Here is a 22141-nt window from a genome sequence, read left to right as displayed (position 1 = left end):
CCTTGGGGTGGGTTTTGCACTCTCATATGTTCAAGCTATGCCCGGTGTGGCTCTCAGTCCCTTCTGCTGTGTGAGGATCAAAGATATAGAACTCTCCTCCTCCAGCATCATGTCTGTCTGCATACCACCAGGCTTCCCACCATGACAGTAACAGACTAAACCTCTGAAACTGTCGTTCCCAATTCAATGCTTTCTTTTATAAGGGTTGACGTGCTCATGGCGCCATAGTCACAGCATTAGAAATCCTGAGATGACATCTAATATTCCACGTGCCCCCTGTGCATGGTCTGTGCCCCTGTGCATGGACCAGATGGTCTGACTCCTGCACACATCTCACCAGCTCAGGACCCACAAGGCTATCTCATGAAGTAGGTAGCATCTTATCTCTAGGGTCCTGCTTGGGTGGCAGGGTGCATGCCAAGAGCCACGAAGCTGACTCACATTCACGTGGCAACGTTCCACACCCCGGCCTTCTTCAAAAACATAGAAAGGCCCCCAGATCTGGTCCCTCGCTGCCCTCGTGGCTCAGCCAGCCACCCAGAACTGCACTGCCATGATCTACCAGGAAGCCTCTAGGGCCAAGAGGACCACGGGCACTCAGTCATGTAGTGAGGGGCTAAGGCACCTGGAGTTCTTCTCCATGCTAAAGTGGTACCTAGATAGCCTTAGCCTTCAGCCAATGAGCTTCCCTTCCTGAATATTCTCACACTCTTCCCCCAAGAGGTACCTAATCCCTGGTTCACCCAGAACAGAGTGTATACCCTCATGTCCGCCCCCAATAAAGTGATATGAACAAGCAAGGATCATCTAAGAAAGCTGCTCCATTAAAGATCACCACAGGGAAGTCCTTCTCCTAAAAGATCCACGCCTAAGACTCCCCAAGAAGGCTTTTCTCTTCTTCTGCACCTCCAGTACTGGGCACTCCCTCCCAATCAGATCAGACCTGGTTCATCTCCAGCTCCCACCTCCTCCCTCCCGAAGGGAAAACATAGACCGTGGAGTCCCATTACTGATTTCCTGTCCACCCTACACTGGTGGTGCCTGGGTACCCAGAGAGGAGACCAGGATCCACAGCATTCATTCCAGACCTCAGTGTTCCCCTACAGGTTTTGCCTGATGCCCCAAAGGGAAACATGAATTATGAACTCCCCATCCCGGCCTTCTCCAGGCAGTCAGGACACTCCCCCCAGCAGAACGTGGCACCATAGAGGTCTACAGCGTATACCCAATGATGCAGGTCCTCCAGCTGGAACACAGAGGAAGCCTGAAATGGTACAGCACCACCTACAGACCAGCATCTGGCTAGCCACATCTGACCAGGGCCTCTCCTCCCCCAAAACCCACAGGCAGGGCCTCTGGCAAAACCAGAAAAGGGGAAAGGAGAGAGAGCAGTGACACAGAACATCAGGACTCTCTCCTGTTTGGGCGAAGTCCCCTGTGATATTATCTGGGCACCAGAGAGACCCACCGATTAACCCTGAATACCCTGGAATAAGACGAGGAATACCATGTGTAAGGAGACACTTTAATCAGAAAGCAGACATCAGCAGACAGAACCCTTGAGCACGCTCAGAGCGTGCCTCACCCCCAGGAATACCCCTCAGGAAGGAGGTTCACTCTCTATCTTCAGGGTAGGGGTCTGAAGGGTTAAACAAATCACAGCTCCAGCCCACACTGGACACAGAATCATGGCAGATCGCCTAGAAGACAGGCAGGTCCGTAGGTCACACATGACTCCTAACAACTCCATTCCCCAATCCCCCCGACTACCCTTCATGTCCAACAGAGAATGTGCTCATCTCTCTTTCTGCTCGGGACGCCACACCTTCCAGATGACCTTGCCTGCCCTCTCTGCCCCAAGCGTAGCAGAGGTCAGGGTCAGGGATAGAAATGGGTCAGGACCTGGGTTAGGGTTGAGGCTGGGCCAGACTCTGCCAAGAAATGTCTAGAAACTCGGGAATTCAGCCCAGGGAGGGTGGGACTCAGCAAGAGATGATTTCCACGCCTGGTACACAAATGTGAGGTTTGTCACTTTCTTCCACTAGCCCAAGAAAGAGTGAAGCACCTGTCGGGGCAGCCTGAACCCCACCAGGCAGCAGGCTAGACAGCAAGGGCCACGTCAGTCTAGTCAGGAGGACTTTGACACGACCAGGTAGGGTGTGGCCAAGGCAGACCAGACAGAAACAGAGTCTGCAGGCTCTCAGAGCTCTGGGCGACATTCTTCTAGCTTGCCAGGCACGGCCTTCCATCCCGCAGGCCCTCACAGAAGCCGGTCAGTGCGCTTGCTACGCCATACCACCAGCCCAGCCATAGCCACGGTCAACAAGACTGGAACTGCGATAAGTGGGATGAGAACTTCATCCGGGGGGTCTTCCCAGTGGGTCCTGTCCACAGTGCAGTTGGAAAAGAACTGCCTATGGATACCCGTGATAAAGCTCTGGGCCAGCGGGTTGGGCCAGTAGCAGCCCACGATGTTTGTCTCCATCTCCGTGCAGTTAGTGAAGCTTTCGTAGTACCTGCAGAGGAAGAAAAGGTAGCTCTCCCAACACCCCTCACACCTACGCTGGCCCAGGACCCAACAGACAGGTAAGGAATGCTCTGTGCTCGGTACCGCTTGACCACCCACCAAAACTATGGCCTTAGAAGTCACTTCCAACTGGGTTATCTGTCCCTGTGGCTTTTTCCTACATCTGTGGTCATCGCCTGCTCCCTTGAAGCTTTAAGCTCCCTGGGTCTGTGATGTCTGTTCAGGGACAAACCTCCCCAACACCACACAGGTCTCCCCCAAAAGACACGGAGCCTGGAACCCACAGCCACATGGACCCGCAAGGCCCTCATCATCAAGACATGCTGAAGGTCTGAGAAGAGAGTCTGCCTGAGGCCAGGGCTAGCTTCCTCCCAACCAACTCAATCTACCCTCACAAGGGCTCCAGCCTCTGCTCCTGAAAAGTTGACCCTCTGCCTCATCTGACAGGATGCTCATACGAGCAAATGTGGAAAAGGCTCCCAGAGAACCTCTTGCAGTGGGCCTCATCTACTCTACCAGACCTTCACTGGTTCTGTAGGCTGGCCAAGGACCACAGATACCAGGATCCAGAGGTCAGCCTGATGTGTGCAAAGATTTCCAAGTAGCCCCATAGTCCAGGATGCAGCGAGCATCCTCTGGAGGTAGCGACCTCCCTGCCGTTGGGGTCTTTCAGAATGAGGTCACCTAAGAGGCTCTGGAGGAAGCTGAGAGGATGATGTCTGCCCAAAGCCAGCAGCTCTGCCCAGGATGGCACCTCCAAAGGCTGTTCTGATGCAGGACAAGCCAAGGAGAAAGAGGATCCTGACCCAGTCTCCCACAGGGTCAGGACAGAGACCCACCTCCTCCTTCCTGTGCTGTTCCGGGAAGGAGTGGGGACCTGCCCATTAACAGGAAGGAGCTACTTACAACAGGCAGCTTCAAAAATGTCATTGCGATCTGAATTGCCAGAAGCCTCAGACTCAGGATGAAAGGTGAGAGGGGCATCAGACTCAGGATGAAAGGTGAGAGGGGCATAGTATCGGGGTTCCAAGTCCTCTGTGACCACTCCGCCCAGGCAGTCATTCAACCAGATTTCCTGTTCACCCTAGGCTGGTTCTCAAAGCCTAAACCACATACCTAAGGCCTCGAAGGCAACCTTTACAAGGAAGAACCAGAAGCAAGGGTCCAAAATCGTCCAGACTCAGAGCCCACTCTGAACTTCAATATTGATACAGCCCTGGAGACGACCAGGTTCTCAGGGCATCTGGGACAGAGAGTCATAAAGACCCCAGAAAAACCGTTTGCCTCAAAGGCCCCTTCATCTCCATGAGTGTTGAGAAGCATGTGACGTGACCCCCATGTTTCCAAGACCTTTCCACTGAACTACCCAGAAACACTACCCACAGTTGTTCTCACAGCTACATGTGTCTACGCCAAACAGACGCCAGGAGACCCCGCGGCCCAGAGCAGTAGGCAGAGCTGGGGACTCTGGGAAGGCTGTGGGTGAGTGTGTCCAGGACAGTGAGCAGAAGTACGGGAGGGGTCAAGCGACAGGGACAGGCACAGGCTCACGGCACAATGGCTGGGCACTCACACGATGAACTCCGACAGGTTGCACCACTTCCAGACGTCCACCTTCTGCATCATTTCGGCAAAGGCTTTCCCACAGCGAGGCAACCTCTCCAGCATTCCTGTCTCATTGCAACCGCATACTTGGGCACACTCACCTAGAAGGGACAACAGCAAGAAGAGGGATGTCCAGGGAACACTGACAAGCACAGCCCCACTCCCTTGATGATTTACTCGCAGCCCTTCCCACCGATGTAAACACAGCCCCTCCCACCGATGTAAACACAGCCCCTCCCACCGATAGGCCATCACCAGCCAGAGTTACCTCAACCCTGGCTGAGGTAAAACAAGTATGCTCTACTAGACCACAGCAGTGACACAAGGAGAGAAAGCCACAGGGAGGCCCTGGGCCAGAGTCGTCAGGAGCGGACAGAGGTCCTGGGCATATCCGGAGCCCCCAACTCAATCCCGTGGCTCAGGGTGTCTGCAGCAGTCCTGAGAAAGGATCTGAGCTGGAACAGACCTCCCACCCCTGTTATAATTTGCTTGGATTCTGGGAGGTCTGAGGCTGAGGCCCCATGGGGACTTAAAGAGAGAGTGGGAGGGGTGGGAGGTTTACAGCCCTACTGTCTATGTCTGGGGGTGGGTGTGTGTGTGTGTGTGTGTGTGTGTGTGTGTGTGTGTGTGTGTGTATCTGTGTCCCTGTGTGTTTGTCTCTATATGTCCATGTGTGCATGTGCATGTGAGTCGTTGTGTTAGGGAGGTGTGGAGCCCTGCTGCCTACACCCTGGGATGTGGAGTACGGGCCAGTTCTTTGTATCCTAGAAGCCAGTGAAGGGCTGGAGGAGACAGGAGAGAAGTTCCTACTTGGAGGGGGACATAGCCACACCCATTATGAGCTCAGCTGTTCACAAGGCTGTGCCCACAGCAGCCATGTTTGTTTTGTTGCAGGTGGTGGCAAACACTTGCTCGCTTCCCTCGTTTAGCATAACCTTGTGGAATGACTGGGTGCATGTACACTCTGAGAGGGCAGCCAAGCTCACACTGGGCACTGAGAGCTGCTAGTTAAACCACCTAAAGGAAACAGTGGGTTCCGGGGCAATGGGCCACCAGATTTCACAGGGAAAGCCACAGCCCTCAGAACCATCCGAAAGAAGCCCCAAGATGGTTTCTCAGACAAAAGCCTGAGATCCAACCCACCCCACCTATGACAGGAAGCCTGGGGACCCGGCTCAGGGCAGGCCCTGTGGCTCACCTTGCAGATGGCCTCAGACCACAAAATTTCCTTCTAGGGACAGATGACTGACAAGGGATAGATGAGGGACAAGGGACAGATGAGGGACAAGGACAGATGAGGGACAAGGACAGATGACTGACAAGGGACAGATGAGGGACAAGGGCAGATGATGGACAGACGAGGGACAAGAGTGAATTTTCAGAGCGAGCAGTGGCAAGGCCCCAGTGTCCACCTTGGCATTCACCTGGTAAAGGCTACACCGCATGCCTGCAACAAGCAGAGCTTGGTTCCTCTGCACCACAGGGAACATGAGAGACCCATGCCACCTGGAAGCCAGAGAACAGGACACCAAAGGGCCCCCCCCCAGCAGCCTGAGACCTGTATGCTCACACCTAGAATGCCTTCTTCCTTCTGTGCCTGTCCAAACCTAGACCTCCGAACCCAGGCTGAGCACACCAGATGCCACCAAGGCTCAGTGGAGAGGTAGGACAAACAGGACCCAGTGTGTACCTCCGCACGTCTCCCCTCTGAGTCCTCCAAAGTCTCCAGGGACCTGTGGCAACAGGAGGACAGGGCTCTACATTGGACCCTCTCCACACGTGAGAGACGGATGAAGGGTGACATCTCTGTAGGACAGTCCCCTGGAAACAGGTATCAGTAACCCATCAGCAACCCACAGCCTCCTAGGCCCTCTCCCTGGTTCCTGACACCTTCATTTGCCTGTCTGCCTGCACACTGTGGGCCTGGCTCATCTGAGAACTCAAAATGTCACATGTAGGGTCTGACCCCTGTCTGTGTCCCTGTGCTCTCTTTAACACAGAAGAGTCACATACTTAGTGTGCTGCTGTCCTTATCCACTTGTTGTAGAGGACTTTGTCTGTCCCACCAAGTCTGCACATGAAGTTGAGGGCCTGTTCTCACTGCAAAGCCCTTCACCCACAAGTGTAAACAACATAAAGACGTTCTCTTTATCCTGTGCATTTGGGCATGTTGCCTGCATTCATGGCCTCTGTACTGTGTGTGTGCTGTGCCCACAGAGGCCAGAAGAGTATCAGAACTGCTGGACCTGGAGGTACAGATTGAGAGCCGCTGTGTGGGCGCTGGGAACTGGACACAGGACCTCCGTGAGAGCAGCCGGTGCTCTGAACTGTGGAGCCATCTCTCCAGCTCCCTCACTTGGAGATTTAGCAAAGACCCTGAGCGTTCATGTGGAGAACTGTGCTGGGTACTTAGAAGAGAGTTAGCCTCTATCTTCAGGGACCCTGCCATCCAGGGAGCAAGAAGGAAACACAAGGATCCAAGCTCTGAATGGGAAGAAACAGGCCAAGGTGCTAGATAGGGCAAACCTGACAGCCAGGAAATCTTACCTCCAGGGTGCAAGCAGGCAGGTAACCACTGTCACAAGACCCGTGCTCTTGGCTAGGGCAGTAGGAAAAGGGACAACCAGAGCTGCTTCTAGGCCACATTAGGGCCTGGTGCAAAGGCTGAGGGCTTCAGGGACAGGTGTGCCCCAACAGGGTTATCTGAGTCAATGAGTCGTTCAGGGGATGACAGGGCTTAGAGAACAAGTAGATAAGCCCAGCATCCAAAGCTCTGCAGCATTGGCAAATACAAATTGTGGCCAGAAGACACTAAAATAACACCAGCCAGTGAAGGGAACAGTTATCTTCGACCTCACAGAAGCTCCAGGGGTCTCTGACACCCACCATGCAAATCCTACCTGAAGTCATACAGTTTGGAGCAAGAAATTATAAAGCCAAAGGTTAGGTGGAGTGGAACATTGAGCCAGGGACTGATTTTGCCCTCAAAGTATCGGCCCAAGCTAGACCCGCCAGGGGCATATGAAGCCCAGGATGAGGTATGGTGCAAAGTCTTCAGGAGACAGATACTCTGTAGGAAATGAAACAGAAAGAGCTGAACCCTTGGCAGGCTGGGAGGCAGGGTCAGGGAAGCCACAGATACAAAATGACCTGTGTGCTTGTAGTTTAAACTCACATGAACTCCATCCATCCATAGAAACCCCAAGTTATGGCCTGTGGAAGGTGACCTCAGACAGGCATCCTTGAGCAGAGGCAAAGCTAGGCCCTCTCTGGGAAGACGCACCATCATAGCAACCCTTGTTAGACTTCCATCGTCCCTCACACAAGGAAGCTGGGTGCTTCACAGTCGGCCTCGGTACAAAGAGCCACCAAGGAGAGCAGCATACACCCGAAAGAGAGCATGGGCTGAAAAGGGAGCTCGGTGAGCAAAGCACTTGCATGAAGTCCTGAATTGGGATCCCCTGAGCCCACGGAAAAAGCTAAGCCGTCATGGCAGCCACCTGTAACCCCGAAACTCAAGAGGCAAGGACAGCCAATTCCCAGCTACACTAGCTGGGGCCGAAGAGTTCTGGCTTCAGTGACAGACTTACCTCAGTAAATAGAGAGTGATCAAGGACCTTGCGTCTCTGTACACACATGCACACACATACTTACATATACACAAACACATAAACACATGCATGCATGTACACATATGCGCACGTACACACACACACATACACAGAACACTGTTCAGGAAAATCTTTACATCTTGGAGTATCAAGTCCATAATACTAAGCCACAAACTGGTCCTTCCAGCCCCAGCTCCAGTTACACAGACTCTACCCCAGCCACCTCAAGGGGGAAGGACCCTCCCTTCAACACCCGCTCCCAGGCTGCGCCTACACTTTTGCCCTGGGAGGACAGATATATCTCACTCCCTGAGACGCATGCTGTAGGCACTCTGTCCATTTGGGGCAATGCGTCCAGAAGGACAGAGTCTCCTTCCCCACCTAGCCCCACTTCTGCAAATGTTATCAATGCACAAGCATGAGCAGTCAATAATATTGGCTCTCCACTGAGCTTGCAGGTCAGGGGGAGGCTATAACACTGAGAGAAGAAAGCCAAAGATGCCAGGAGCTGCAGTCCCCATTGCCAATGTCTGCTCCTAGGCCAGAGAGGCCTCTCTGGTAGAATCAAGTCACTGTGACACCTCAAAATCCAGGAGACAATGAGGTCCCACCTAGGGGGAGAGGCAGGCTGTTAGGGCACAGAAATTTCCATAGTTTTGGCAGTGGAGACAGGTTACAATGTGGAACAGAGCATAGGTCCGTGCCAAAGGTGTCAAAAATGTCAGAGCTCCATTGATGTGGCACTAAGGCTGAGGAGGTTAGCGAGAAGTGAGGCATCGAGATGGCTCACTGGGTGCAGGTGCTAGGCGCCAAGCCCAACAACCTAAGTTTGGTTTCAGAAATCCACATGGGAGAGAGAGAGAGAGACAGAGAAAGAAAGAGAGAGAGACAGAGACAGAGAGACAGAGAGACAGAGAAAGAGACAGAGACAGAGAGAGACAGAGAGACAGAGAAACAGAGATAGAGACAGAGAGAGACAGAGAGAGAGAAAGAGAGAGACAGAGACAGAGACAGAGACAGAGACAGAGAGAAACAGAGACAGAGGGAGACAGAGAAACAGAGACAGAGAGAGAGACAGAGAAACAGAGACAGAGAGAGAGACAGAGAGACAGACAGAAACAGAGAGAGACAGAGAGACACAGAGAGAGACAGAGAGACAGAGAGACACAGAGAGAGACAGAGAGATACAGAGAGAGACAGAGAGACAGAGAGACACAGAGAGAGAGCTGACTTCTGCAAGTTTTCCTCTGACCTCCACACATGTATCCTCTGGAGGGAGGCAAAGTTTATTGAAGTCTTGGCTCCAAGCAGACAATAGGATCTTTGCAGAAGTGTTCAATTTATAATGAGTCCATTTGGGTGGGCCCTGTCCGTGTGAGCAGTATTCCTGCAAAAAGAGACCCTGGGGCACAGGGACAAACACACGAGGGGAAGTGATGTGAGATCCCACTGAATCACACTGAGAGAAATCAGTCATATGAAGGCGGAGTCAGAGGTCAGAATACCGCCATCACAGGGGGAGGAATGCTTGGGGCCACCAGAAGCCAGGCAGAGGCGATAAAAGAACATGTCCCCATCGGGGTTACAGAACTGTTAAGAGAAACTCCCAGTGTGTCCAGTCACTTGGCTTCTGATTCTCAGTGACAGCTGCAGGACACTACTAAAGATACGAACTTCTAAAATTCGCTCAAGAAGAAACGGGGACTCTGAAAAGAATCCCAGTGAGTAGTGGGGCTGAGTGACTAAAATCTTCTACAAAAATAACCCCAGACCAGAAGGCTAAACTGGCAAATTCCACCAAGTGACTAAAGAATCAACAGAAATCATCCACACACTCTCCAGATAACAGAACAGGAAATCCGGACTTCTCCACTTTCTCGCTCATTCTGTGAGGCCACTTTTATCTCGGTAGCAAAAGCCAAAGTCATTCCTAGGAGGAAAGTGATAAGTCGTAGGCAAACAGCAGCCGTGCGAGTTCAGCAGCATACAAAAATGACCGCACATCATGGCCGAGGGGAGTCTTCTAGAAATGCAAAGAGTGTTCCACATACAGAAACCAGTTAGTATACCATGCAGAAGAGAGGATGAGGTGACCATGCAGCCCAGAAAAAACATTTGAAAAAATAAAGTGTATTTTTTGGGATACACACACACACACACACACACACACACACACACACACGACCTGAAAGAGAATATGACATCCTTAATACTTTCAAGGCTATTCAAGGTAGAAATATCTCAGAGTTAATACCACACTCAGGGTTAAAAAGCTGAGATATTTTCTCCTGAGGCCAGGAAAAGACAAGGATGTCTGTTTTTAGCGCTCCTATTCAACACAGAGCTGGAGGTTCAAACCAGAGACGTCGGCAGGAAAGAAACAAATTATCCAAATTGGAAAGGAAGACCGGAAAGTATCTGAACTTTGAAAGTAATGGTCTTCCATGCACGAAGCTCCAAAGGAGACACACGAGAACTGAAACTGTGATTCCACAAGCTATGAAAAGAAATAAGGACCAACCCAAACACAACCAAAGTTATACTGGGGAGAGAGATGGCTCCGCAGCCAGGAGCTGCTTTTGCAGAGGATCCGGGGTTGGTTCCTAGCACCACATGGTACTCAAAGCCATCTGTAACCCCAGGTCCTGGAGATCCACACCCTCTCCTGACCTCTCCGGGTATCAGACATGTATGATGTGGTGAACATACATACACATGTGCAGGCAAAAACATACATATAAAAATAATAATAAGTCATTTTAAAGTATTAATAAACATCCAAAATAAAGGAAATAAATTTGATAATAATATAGTCAAAAATAATTAAATTCTTGGTATTCAATTTACCAATCAAAGCCAAAATCTGTTCTCTGAAAACTATAAAACCTAGGCTCTATATACATGGAAAGTTAGCCCATGTTCATCAGTCGAACTATTTAATACTAAGATGTCATTAGTACTGTCCTGGTTACTATTGACTTCAACTTGTCTAGACTCATCTGAGAAAGTGTCTGACACACTTGTGATGGATTTTCTTGATTCTGTTAACGGAAAGGGGAACACCCACATAAGATGTGGGTGGCACCTTCCGGCAGAGGACCAGATATAAAAATACCCTAGGGAGGAAGCACTTTGCTTTTTGCCTACTTGACTTTGCCTCCCGCTGGCCCAGTCATCTGCTGTATGGCTGCAGTCACTGCTGCCACCACCCTTCGCAGCCATCAGAACTCAGATTCTTCGGCCTTAACATGAACTGAAAAAACGATGGCTCTCCAGGAATCATCCACTGCCAGATTGGGAGTGCTGGGGTGTCTAACCTCATGGATGGGTTCTCAGCGTCTTCAGTCTGATGTCATTGACTGTTCAACTGCCCAGACCTTATCCTATTGCCAGTCTAATAAACCCTTCTTTTAGTATCTATTCGTCCAATTGGCTCTGTCCCTCTTGAGAACCCTAAGCCAGTTACCTAATGCTCTCCAGATCCATCATGATAACTACAAAGATCACACGAGTGCCTTGTAGTAACTGATAAACTGATAAAGTTGGGGCACGGCTGAAATCTCAGCTCTTGGAAGGTAGAGGCAGGAAGATCCAGGCTCAAGGTCATTTTCAGCACTCAGTGGGTGTGCGGCCAGCCAAACATAGGCGGGAAAGACGACTCAGCAAAGTTCTATTGAGCAGCACGAAGACCAATTCCGATCTTCGGGTCCTTAGCACCAGTGGGGTTTTTTTGTTGTTTTGTTCTGTTTTCTTTTTTCTTATAAAGCAAGTGACTGGAGATATGGCTCAATATCCCAACAGTTGGAATCACGTGTTGCAGAGGACCTGAGTTCAGTTCTCAGCACCTACATGTGGCAGCTCATGACTGCTCGTAACTCCAGCTCCAGGCGTTCCAGTGACCTTTTCAGGCACCTGCACATACATGTGCACACACACTCACACACACACACACACACACACACACACACACACACACACAATTTTAGAAATAAGATAAATCTTTTTAAAAAATTTTAAAATCACATCACAGTGACATGTGCTTATAATCCCAGAGTTGGGGATGAGGGCACAGGAAGACCCCTCACCGCTTCCAGCCAGTCAGTCTCAGGGAGAGAAGCAACCAGGAAAGCATTAACATTCTGCTTAATTCAGCATTAACCTCTGACCTCCATACAGACCTGTGCATACACAGGAAATGGAAAGGGGAAGGGGGATGTAGGGCAGGGAAGACGGCCCAGCTGGTAGACTATCTGGCATGCAAATGTGAGAATCTGAGTTTAGATCTCAGCATCCACATAAAGCCTGGCATGGGTTGGGGATTTAGCTCAGTGGTAGAGCGCTTGCCTAGGAAGTGCAAGGCCCTGGGTTTGGTCCCCAGCTCCAAAAAAAAAAAAAAAGCCTGGCATGGGAGATCAAGTGCAATGGCGCATGTCTTTGATCCCAGCACTTGGGATCTGTGAGTTCAAGGCCATCCTGGACTAAATAGTGAGTTCCAGGACAGCCAGAGCTATGTACAGAGAGCCTATCTCAAAGAACAAATGAAGGAAAGGGGGGCAGGAGAGAGGAGAGAGAGAAGGAGAGGTGGGGAGGAGGGAGGTGGGAAAGGGAAAGACTGGCACGGTCTTGTGCTGTAACCCTGAAACTACAGCTGCGAAAGGTGAATTTCTGGATGTTGCTGGCCAATCAGTCTAACCAAATGGTGCGCTCTGGTTCCAGTGAGAGACCATGCCTCAAAAAGACAGAGTAAAGAGTTCAAGAGATGCCTTAGTAGTCAAGAGCACTGGCTGTTCTCCCAGAGGGCCTCGGTTCAATTCCCCAACGCCCATGCGGTAGCTCCCAGTCCACCATGGTTCCAGCTCCAGAAATTCCATTGGACAAGGGACACTTTGCAACAAAATGTATCTCTAGAGACAAAGAAGACCTTTAACAACCATCCCGGTTGGTTTTTGACAAGCCGAGGTCATCTGGGCAGAGCAAAGCTCGGTGAGAAGATGTCTCCGTTAGACTAGACGTGCAGGCAAGGGGGCATTTTCTTGATTGATGTGGGAGGGCTCAGCGCACTGTGGGTGATGCCAACGCTGGGCAGGAGCTGGTCCGGCCTCTAAGAAAGCAAGCTGAGCAAGAGCCCAGTAGGCAGCGTCCCTCTAGAGTCTCTGCCTCAGCTCCTGCCTGCAGATTCCTGCCTTGGAGTCTTGCCTAGACTTCGCCTCATGATAGGGACAAGTGTGTAAACCCTTCCCACCCTGAGTGCTTTGGGGGTCATAGTGTTTTATCACAGCAATAGAAGCCTAGCTAAGGCACAATGAAGGGCTCAATTCAACAAGAGGCTACAACACTCTGAAGCTCTGTCTTTCTATCATAAGTATCAAAATATACGTGCCAAAACCGAAGAAGGACAAGAATCTGATGCTTCTCTCTTAATCGTTTAGAGAAGAAACAGATTTATATAAAGATTTTGTTTTTCTTTACGGGTGTGCATTGTGTCTATATGAACATAGGCCGCATGTGTCCAGGTGCCCTCAGAGGTCAAATGCAGGTCTTGGATCCTCTGAAGCCGAACTCCAGGGATTCTGAGCTTCTCCCCTGTGGGTGCCGAGAGTGGAATTCAGGTTCTCTACGGGAGCAGGGAGCTCTCTTAACTTTTAACTTCTGAGCCATCTCTCTGGCCCCAGAAATAGACTTTGAAAAATAAATCAAGATTTCAAAAATTCTGATGTTTTCATAGGCATCTACTCACAAAATCTCCTTTAAGATCTGAGCCAGGGCGGCGGTGGTGGTACGCACCTTTAATCCCAGCACTCTGGAGGCACAAGAAAGTGGATCTCTGGGAATCTGAGGCCAGCCTGGTCTACAGAGCAAATTCTAGGTCAACCAGGACTACACAGAGAAACCCTGTCTCGATAAAAGACAAAAGAAAAGAAAGATGTTATACCGTGGGGGCCCAGCATCCTAGTCTCTGTTCCCACAGACTCCGGCTGATCCCAACCTCAGTCATCCTCCACAGGGCCCCGAGGCTGCAGCCTGTTCCCCCACACCGCTGTCTTCTCCGTGCAGCTCAGGGTGCTGACGGCAAGTTCTACTTTAACATGCCTCAAGGCTCTGAAGTACTTCAAAGGGAATAATTATACAAGGTGTCCTAGTTTGCTGATCGGTTGCTGTGATAAACTCTGTCCAAAGCTAACTTAGAGGAGGAAATGGTTCAGTTGAGCTCACAGGTTCATCATCAGGGGAGGGGATGGCAGGAAGGAACCTGGAGGCAGAAACCATGGAGCCCTGCTGCCTAGCGACCTCATTCAGACAACCCAGGCCTATTTACCTAAAGGCAGTACAGTTCATGGCTGGCTAGGGCCTCCTACATCAACTGGCAATCAAGGCTGATGGAAGCCATTCCTCAGTTGTAGCTCCTTCTTCCCGGGTGTGTCAAGTTGACAACCAAGATTAGAAAGAAAGTCAACCTTTACAGGCGAGGCAAAGATATTCCTCCCTGATTTAAGTGGGGGCCACCATAACTAGCCCACTCAAAAACACTAAAAAGCTCTAAGCCCAACTCTTCTAGATAATTCTATCCCTGAGGGCAAACATGATATAGAACAGAACTCATGACTGGGCTGCACACTAAACCCACCCAGGCCACAGCCTAAGCCTACTGAATGGGTGAGGTGAGGACCAGAGGTCCCTGTTTGTTAAAACCCCCAAAGTGTCCACTATGAGGTACACAGCAGGCTAAGAATGAACAGGAGAGAATGTGTGTGCATTCAGATGTGCAGGCCCGTTGCCCACAGGACACACACACAGCCCATTCTCTGCCATCATGCTTGGATCACTCTTTCTCCTGATAAACCCCAGAAGACGCCCCATCTGCAGGTCGGAGGACCATGGTGCAGGTATAAGGCATAAATAAGCAGAGAACAGCAGCCCATTCACTTAGGCCTGGCACATTTGACCACTGAGACACAGTGTCTCTGGACCAGGGGCCTGTCCCCACTTCAACTCCTCACCTTCCTGGGTCAGTTAACCTCGAGAAAGCGTTATTCTTCTTGTTCCTCCGGTTAAACGACAGGAAGGCCAAGTCCCAGAGGTAAAGCTGCTTCCCCATAACCAAACGCACACAGGGAGCATCTGAGCTAGAGACATCTAAGGTGCCAGCTGTCCTCCCCCTGTTATCCCCCTGCTGTCCCCTGCTCAGCTGCACTTGCCAGGCCTGAGAGGGCAGAGGTGGAGAAGCGGCCCTGGTTAGTGCCAGCATAGTCCCCTAGGGCAGGCAGACGACAATGAAGACACACTATGTTCCTTTCTCCCACGGGCACCATAAATTGTTCCATAAATATCCTGCATCTCCCCACCCTGGGCTCTGAAAGTCACTCGATGCCTACCACATCCAGCTCTTGCCTTCATTCCCAGATCTGGCTTTGTCAGTCCCTGCTGGGATCCTCTCAGTACTAGAGGTACTGACCTCCACCCAGACACAGCGGGCGAGCCCCACCACTCACACACTCTGGGGACCCACATTCCCACTCTTGCCTTCCAAGATCTGGGCCTAAAACAGCCCCCTCAGCCTGCCCTGCCGACCAACCACCAGACCACCAAGGCTTCCTCCCCTCTCCCCCTCCCCCACCTCCTCCTTTTTCCATTCTGCCCCTTGGTCACCTTCCCTCTCCCTCTTCCTTTTCTTCTCTTCACCTTGGATGTCAGAAAGAATCAGAATTCTGGGAGGCAGATTAAAGATGACAGATTTCCCTTCCCTCCATCACACACACACACACACACACACACACACACACACACACACACACACACACAGGTACGCACGCCAAGTCTGGTCAGAACAGGCTTGCTCAGTCATTTCTCCATGACTTTACCACCCTCCGCCAAGCGAACCCAACTACCTAAGAAGAAGGGGTGAGGAGTCTCTCACCACACGCCTGCCTCCTGGCTCTGCCTTGAATCCCTGTGTATCCCAGTTTCCATGTTTTCCAGTGTTCTAATGTACCCCGGAAGCTTTACATACCCCAGAATTTCCATGTGCCCCAGAAATCCCCCACCACCAGAACCTCTGTGTGCCCCAGACCCCTCTGCACACCGTAACGCTCACATGCTCTAGAATCTCCACACACCCCAAAATCTCCATGTGCCATGTGAAAACCCCAGTATCTCCAAGTAGCCCCAGGGTCATTGTGAATGAACTCTAGAACCTTCGCCTGGTCCCAGAAGCCTTGATTACCCCTGAACCGCTCAGGGCATGACAAAGCAAGAGTCTGTCCCATGCAGCTGTGAGGTACCATGGAGGACTGTGTGCTACCCTCGAACAGAACTGCTGACTTCCCCGCCCTGATCAGGAGAGTTTCAAAAATGCTCTGGGACCACCCTAGACAGGCACAAGGTCACAGACGGTGCCCTCCCAGGGGACCCCAGTCCGTCACCATTTCAGATGCATACAAGGCTAAAAGGGCACTCTTGAGTAAAGCCCCTGACCCCTGGGACTCCATGAAAGTCGCCACCACTCAAGCTGCTGGCTGATCTGTACTGTTCTCAGGAACTGAATCAACGTAGAAATCCATTCCGGATGGTTCCGTTCCGAAACAAAGAACACTCAGCCCTGTGCGTCTTTTGTCTCGGCGACTTCCAGATGCCGAGAAATGATAAACAGCCGGGCAGATGCATTTCCTAGAGAACGGACCTTTGTCATCTGGAAATGAAACCAGGCACTTTCATCCTCCATGGAATGAGCACAACCAGACTGGCCGCAAAGGCATGGGCGGCTGGCCTCGGCGGCTGCGGTGTCCAGGCTGTTCTGTCCCCTGCGCATGTGCTCAGAGCAGTTCTCTCCCTATCTCTCCACCTGAATTCCCTTATGGGAAATGGGCCAATGACCTCCAAGGCAGCTCCAATACTGAAAATTCTGCGTTTAACAAACCACCTTCTTCAAGACCTCACGTCTCCAGTACTGCTTGTCCGCTCAAAATGAGTGTGTACGGCACATTACTATAGCTCATGACAAAATCGGGACACCATGTTCACACACACACACCACATGCGTGCTCACACAGATCCCGGGGGTGCTCTCCTCACGGTGGTAAGAACCAGGAGCACCCTCCTCTTTATCAGGAGAGCATTTTGCCTCCACAGCACAGTGATTGGCCTGAACTCAACTGACCCAAGCCAGTCAACCCAGGCGCACTCCGCAGCTGCACTCCTGCTGTAATTAGGGAAACTGAGGCTAAGAGCCGATAAGGAGACACCCGCTGGGCTGGAGAGATGGCTCAGTGGTTAAAGCACTGACTGCTCTTCCAGAGGTCCTGAGTTCAAATCCCAGCAACCACATGGTGGCTCACAGCCATCTGTAATGGGATCTGATGCCCTCTTCTGGTGTGTCTGGAGACAGCAACAGTGTATTCATACATATAATTAATTAATTAATTAATTAATTAATAAAAATAAAAGGAGACACCTGCTGGACTCCTCATCCCAGGATCCTGAGAAGTATCAAAGTGTCCTCGCAGAGTACTTTAGAATTCCGAGGAAGCCCCACAGGCCCAGACCTTTATTGTTTGGAAGCGATGTCTCTCCTGATGCTGCTCTCTGCAATGACTGGGCCCCAAATCTATGCAGGCTAGAGTTCCGGACATCACAGTGTCAACAAAGCACAGATGGTGGTCAGCATACTAGGCACTCGGAAGCTCAGTTCTTCCCTTCCAGAAGGTGGACCGAGCTCAGAGCCCACCTTGGCCAGCCTGCGTGCGACGGGCTTCGTCTCTGACTCTTGGGCTGGCCAGACTCGGAGCAGCCATGTCTGTGAGAAGGCTGAGCCTGCCCTGCCGCCAAGAAGCCTGCTCCCCTGGGTGAGGACGACAGTGGGCACTTCCAAAGTAGGATGGGAAGGGGGACCAGGACTGCTAGGATTTCGTGCAGTTGCTTCCCAGTTCCACACTAGAAACAGTCAGGAGAGACAGGGTTTCCCTCAACATAAACTCTGGACCTTCCTTCCTCTAGAAACCAAAATCCTCACCGAGGAGCCTTTCGTTGGAGTTTCGCTAAAATCCCAAAAACACTGCACGGCCTTCTGGAAGTGGCCACAGTGCCAGCCCTTCAACATAAAGCTCTACCCTAGCCTTGGTGCCCTCTGTAGAACATGAAACAGGGCCTCACTCTGTAAACAGAGACCTCTTCGAAGGGAGAGAACCAATTGTTGAGTCTGGCCCAACTCTGTCCCAACTCCCAGACCGCATCTCAGGTCATCGACACTGAAGAAACATTGCAAACAGGTCCAACTTCGCCTTACAGCCAAGGAGGCTGAGCCAGGAAAGTAAGGGAAACATCCTAAAGGACTCGGCGCCATGGCCCTGGATACAGACCTCCACCCCCAACCCCTGCAAATAGCTTCCCTCCCAGTTCTGGCCAGGCCTCGCCCAGCGCTCCAGCTCTTGGCAAGCTCTCTCCCATCAAACCCTTCCACAGGTACACAGGCACACGCATGCTCACACAGGCACACAAATACAATCATGCACACTCAGGGGCACAGATACATGCATATATGTACGTACACACACATATACACGTACGTGTACACATGCCCTCTTATTAATCTTATCTTTGGGTAACTTCTTCAGTAAGATACTTCTTTTTTTGTAGTATTTCTTTTTTAATGATTTTATTCTTTGAAATTTTATATATGTATACAACACATTTTGAGCATATCCGCCCCTACTGTCCGCACCCCATTAAGCTCCCTCCCTCGGGCTCCCTTAATATGTCTCCCTACTAACTTTATGCCCTCCACACCCCTTTCAAAACAAGCTTAATATTTGTCCCATTTATATCTTGTGAGAGCAATGTTTCTCCCTGAGTCCAATTTTTCTCACTGGAAAAGGATTCTAGCCAGCTGCACGGGAAGCTCACTACCTCACCAAAGACCTTTCCCTAGATGCCACGACATCGCAGCCCCGCCGGGAACCTTGTGCATCCCTAGCAACCCAAGGCCTTTTCCTTTGGCTCCTCTAAGGTCCGAGGTGTTATGAAGACCCTCCACAAAACCTGCAGATGCGCGCTTGAGCTAGCGTGCCTGCGTCCTTTCCAAACTCTGGTAAAAGAGAGAGCGCAGCTTAGGCTCGATGCGGGAAGGAGAGAGTCCGCATGGGTCCCAAGGCCCCGAGGAGATGGAGTGTCCCAAACCCAAATGTCTCCTTACCACAAAGCAGCAGCAACAGAGGGAGAAGGTGCAGCCGCTGTGCCGGGGTCGCCATGGCCAGCTAAGATGCACTCGGCTTACAGCAACAAGCAGAGGTAAGAGACTTGGGGCGGGACCAAGGCGGAACCTCGGAGAGCCCCGCCCAGGCCACGCCCCGACTCCTCTGACTCTCGCGGCTGCCTAGAATCCTCAGCTTTTTTCTAGAGAGGCAGGTGGGGATGGAAGAGTTTGGGGGGAAGTGGGGGTGCCGGAGGGGAGCGTAGCGTTGGGATCTGGACTGGAACAGAGGAAAGGCAAGTGCAGTTGAGTGGCCGGACTAGGAAAGGGGTTCTGACCGGAAAACTGCAGTTTTGGCTGGGGATGAACTGGTTACAGACCTTAGCGTCAAACTGGGGAGCAAGCTGGGAAAATGAAGGGACATAGGACAGGTTGATAGAGGGGAGCCAGGCAAGAGATAGACAAGAGGTTGAACTTGGAGAAACCAGAGGTTCATCCTTTCAGGTCCCTATGGGACCCCTGTAAGATAAGCATATATATTTAAGCAGAGACAAGTTTGAGAGCCCTGTCTCCAAGGGACAGGGAAGGGCATGAAGTGGGTTGCTGAGCAAACCGAAGATGAGGAGCATGACCTACCAGACGGAGGCAGCGAGGAGGGGAACTTAAGTGTGCACACATGCAAACGCAAATGGCTACATCTGAAGCAAACTGAGGGCAGGCAGGTCAGTGAGTGGGGCCTTCGAGGACCTGGCTTCTAGAAGCGTCAGGTAGGAAGAAGAGAAAAGGCTTCAATTTCTCCACCATCGGTCACTTAACCAGAACAGATCATGGTCTGTCCTTGATCTGTCCCTCGGCCCCAGGACACCTTCCTGTTCCCGATGTTGGGACCACTCCTCAGAAAGAGAAAAGCGGAACTCTTTGTCCTTCCGGAGCGAAGTGTATTGCCCCTCTAGAGAGCACATGCTGGTCTGAGAGCTAAGGCACAGACCTGGGGAGATGGCTTCCCCACCTGGATGAGCACGCCCGTCTAGGCTGGCCTTTCCTGACCTAGAAAGGCTCACTACAACTTTCTGTGAATTTTCACTGAGAAAATTCTGGTCGAAGCCAGAATCGACTCAAGGGAGAGAATGTTTGAAATTTGAAAAACAAACAAGCAAACAAACAAAAACGTGTAACTAATTTAGGACTACTGAAGAGAGGCCACAGTGGTTAAGGACGCTTGCAGAGGACCTGGGTTCGGTTCCCACAAGTAGTAGCAGTAGCTCATGGTCATCTGTAACTCCAGCTCCACAGGACGACCAGTTCTCCCTGTCCTGGCCTCTGAGGGTGCTGCACGCACATTGTGCACCCCTCATACACATAAACTAAGTGAATCTTAAAGATTAAAAAATAATAATGATGGGGTTGGGGATTTAGCTCAGTGGTAGAGCGCTTGCCTAGCAAGCGCAAGGCCCTGGGTTCGGTTCCCAGCTCCGAAAAAAAGAAAAAAGAAAAAAAATAATAATAATGATAACATTTTTTTAAAAGCCAGTTAGCATGGGAAGCCTAGAAAACCTAGGCTTGCTACAACAACAAAGGAGTTTAATTGAGATTAAAATTGATTTAACTTGGTCAGTCATCCTGCTTCAGCCTAAAGAGGTGCAGGACAGGTCTAGAGGGGCCAAACATCTAGGTCATGATCCCCTCCCCCGTGCTAAGGGGTGGGGGACACTAATCAGGACACAAAGGCTAACCAGCAAGTTGCTCTCACAGAGGAAGTTTGGGTTGATTGTCTCACAACCTGAAGACAGAGATGGGGAGGCAGATTCTGTACCTCAGGTGGGCACCAGCTCAGGGCGGCTGAGGTTGCCTCCGTGGCCTGTGCAGGAAGTGCTCACTGGTTCTGCTGTGGGGAAACCTTATTCCCAACACCTCAGCTATACAGGGCTGCCCATCCCCGTGGCACACCCCAAAGGCCTCTGTTCCTGCTGAGAAGCAGCCTGTGTCACACCTGCAAAGCAGAGCCTTCTGCCTTCCGCCTTCCTTCTCAGCCCATGGCCTCCCAGCGACAGAGTGGGTGGAGGGGAGCTATTACCACAAGTTGACTTAGCACAGGTTGCAAGAATGGTCAGTGCCACAACCACCATTCTGCTTTCCTGACATAGGGACCCCCTGTTCTTCCCATTCCCCTCCCTGCCTCTGCTAGGCAGCCCATTTGGCCCATCTGCACAGAACTGTCTCCTGCACTCGGAATCACCTGCTCCCCCACACACACCAACCCCCACTCCAGATCCTGTTCTCCATTCTACATAACGCCCAGAGACGGACCTCTGGGGCACCGGCAGTGTCAAGCAAGGTACCCAGGACAGGCATGAACCAGGGACAGTCAGAACAAGGCTGCTTTTGGCTGCTTTTGGCAGTCTGCCCGCAGAGATCCTGTGACCATAGGAACACAGGGCTGAGAGACAGAATTCCCTCTCAGAAGACAGCAGCCACTGTGGAGAAGCATCTGGGGACGTGCTGGGGGATTCATGGTTGTCACAGACTCCCATTGTTCTTCCACAATATCCTGACTCCTGGCCTGGACCAGGCATCGCTGATGGCCATGACCCCTCGGATTCAGCAGCAGGAAGTGCTAGAGAGGCCTAGGCTAAGACTTAATAACTCGGAGCCTTCGTTTTCTTGCTAAGCATTTGGTCTGACTGACTTCTTCTAGGGAAAAGCAGTGTATAGCATCCCTAGGGACCGACCCGATGATCCAGGTCCAACAGGAACATGGCTGAGGGGAAGGCTTGAGCAGTGCCATCCCAACCTGCCCCACACTCTAGGTGATGAATGCCCGAGAGAGAAAGAGGGGTTGTCCTGGCAGAACAGCAGGCTTGGGGGAGTGAAGCATGCGGACTGGGGCAAGACCTCTTAGCTGGTGCCTAAAGTCAGAATGTTCGTGGGCTGGATGCCCTGTAAGTGTCAGGAATGCTGGCCATCTGCTGGGGTCATCATTCTGAGGACACATGCCTATTAATCAATGAGCAGTCAGCCCTGGAAAGTTAGGCAAGGACCTCCTGGAGCCACCGTGGGACAGGAGGCCCCACAGTGGCTACTGCATCCCTCCCATGCCTCTCACCCCGCCCATGAGGTCACCAAGGAGTCCAGCTGTTGATCTTAGCTGTTTCCATCTACTCCGGGAACGGCCACCCCTCCACACATGTGTGCATGCATCTATATCCTCGGACTCGT

The 22141-nt window shown here is 51.4% G+C and overlaps 1 protein-coding gene across 3 annotated transcripts; it reads right to left on the bottom strand.

Annotated features, from left to right (window-relative positions):
* Positions 1 to 1511: 1511 nt before the first annotated feature.
* Ramp3 (receptor activity modifying protein 3) lies at positions 1512 to 19015 on the bottom strand. 3 transcript variants are annotated; one of them, XM_087584171.1, is made up of 4 exons: positions 18929 to 18998; positions 13528 to 13635; positions 4101 to 4233; positions 1512 to 2516 (listed from the first exon to the last, which is right to left on the bottom strand). In XM_087584171.1, exons 3-4 carry the CDS (start codon positions 4193 to 4195, stop codon positions 2261 to 2263), a joined length of 351 nt encoding a protein of 116 aa, XP_087440297.1. In that variant the 5' UTR covers positions 4196 to 4233; positions 13528 to 13635; positions 18929 to 18998; the 3' UTR covers positions 1512 to 2260.
* Positions 19016 to 22141: the final 3126 nt, after the last annotated feature.

This window comes from Rattus norvegicus, chromosome 14, assembly GCF_021556685.1.
Source record: "Rattus norvegicus strain SHRSP/BbbUtx chromosome 14, alternate assembly SHRSP_T2T, whole genome shotgun sequence".
Lineage (NCBI taxonomy): Eukaryota > Metazoa > Chordata > Mammalia > Rodentia > Muridae > Rattus > Rattus norvegicus.
This window is presented reverse-complemented; position numbering and strand designations above follow the sequence as displayed.

Coding starts and splice junctions, on each gene's coding strand:
- Ramp3 (XM_087584171.1), bottom strand. CDS start 4,195: ATGCTGGAGAGGTTGCCTCGCTGTGGGAAAGCCTTTGCCGAAATGATG. Junction 2,517..4,100: donor AACCTGTCGGAGTTCATCGT/GTGAGTGCCCAG, acceptor CTTCCTCTGCAG/GTACTACGAAAGCTTCACTA.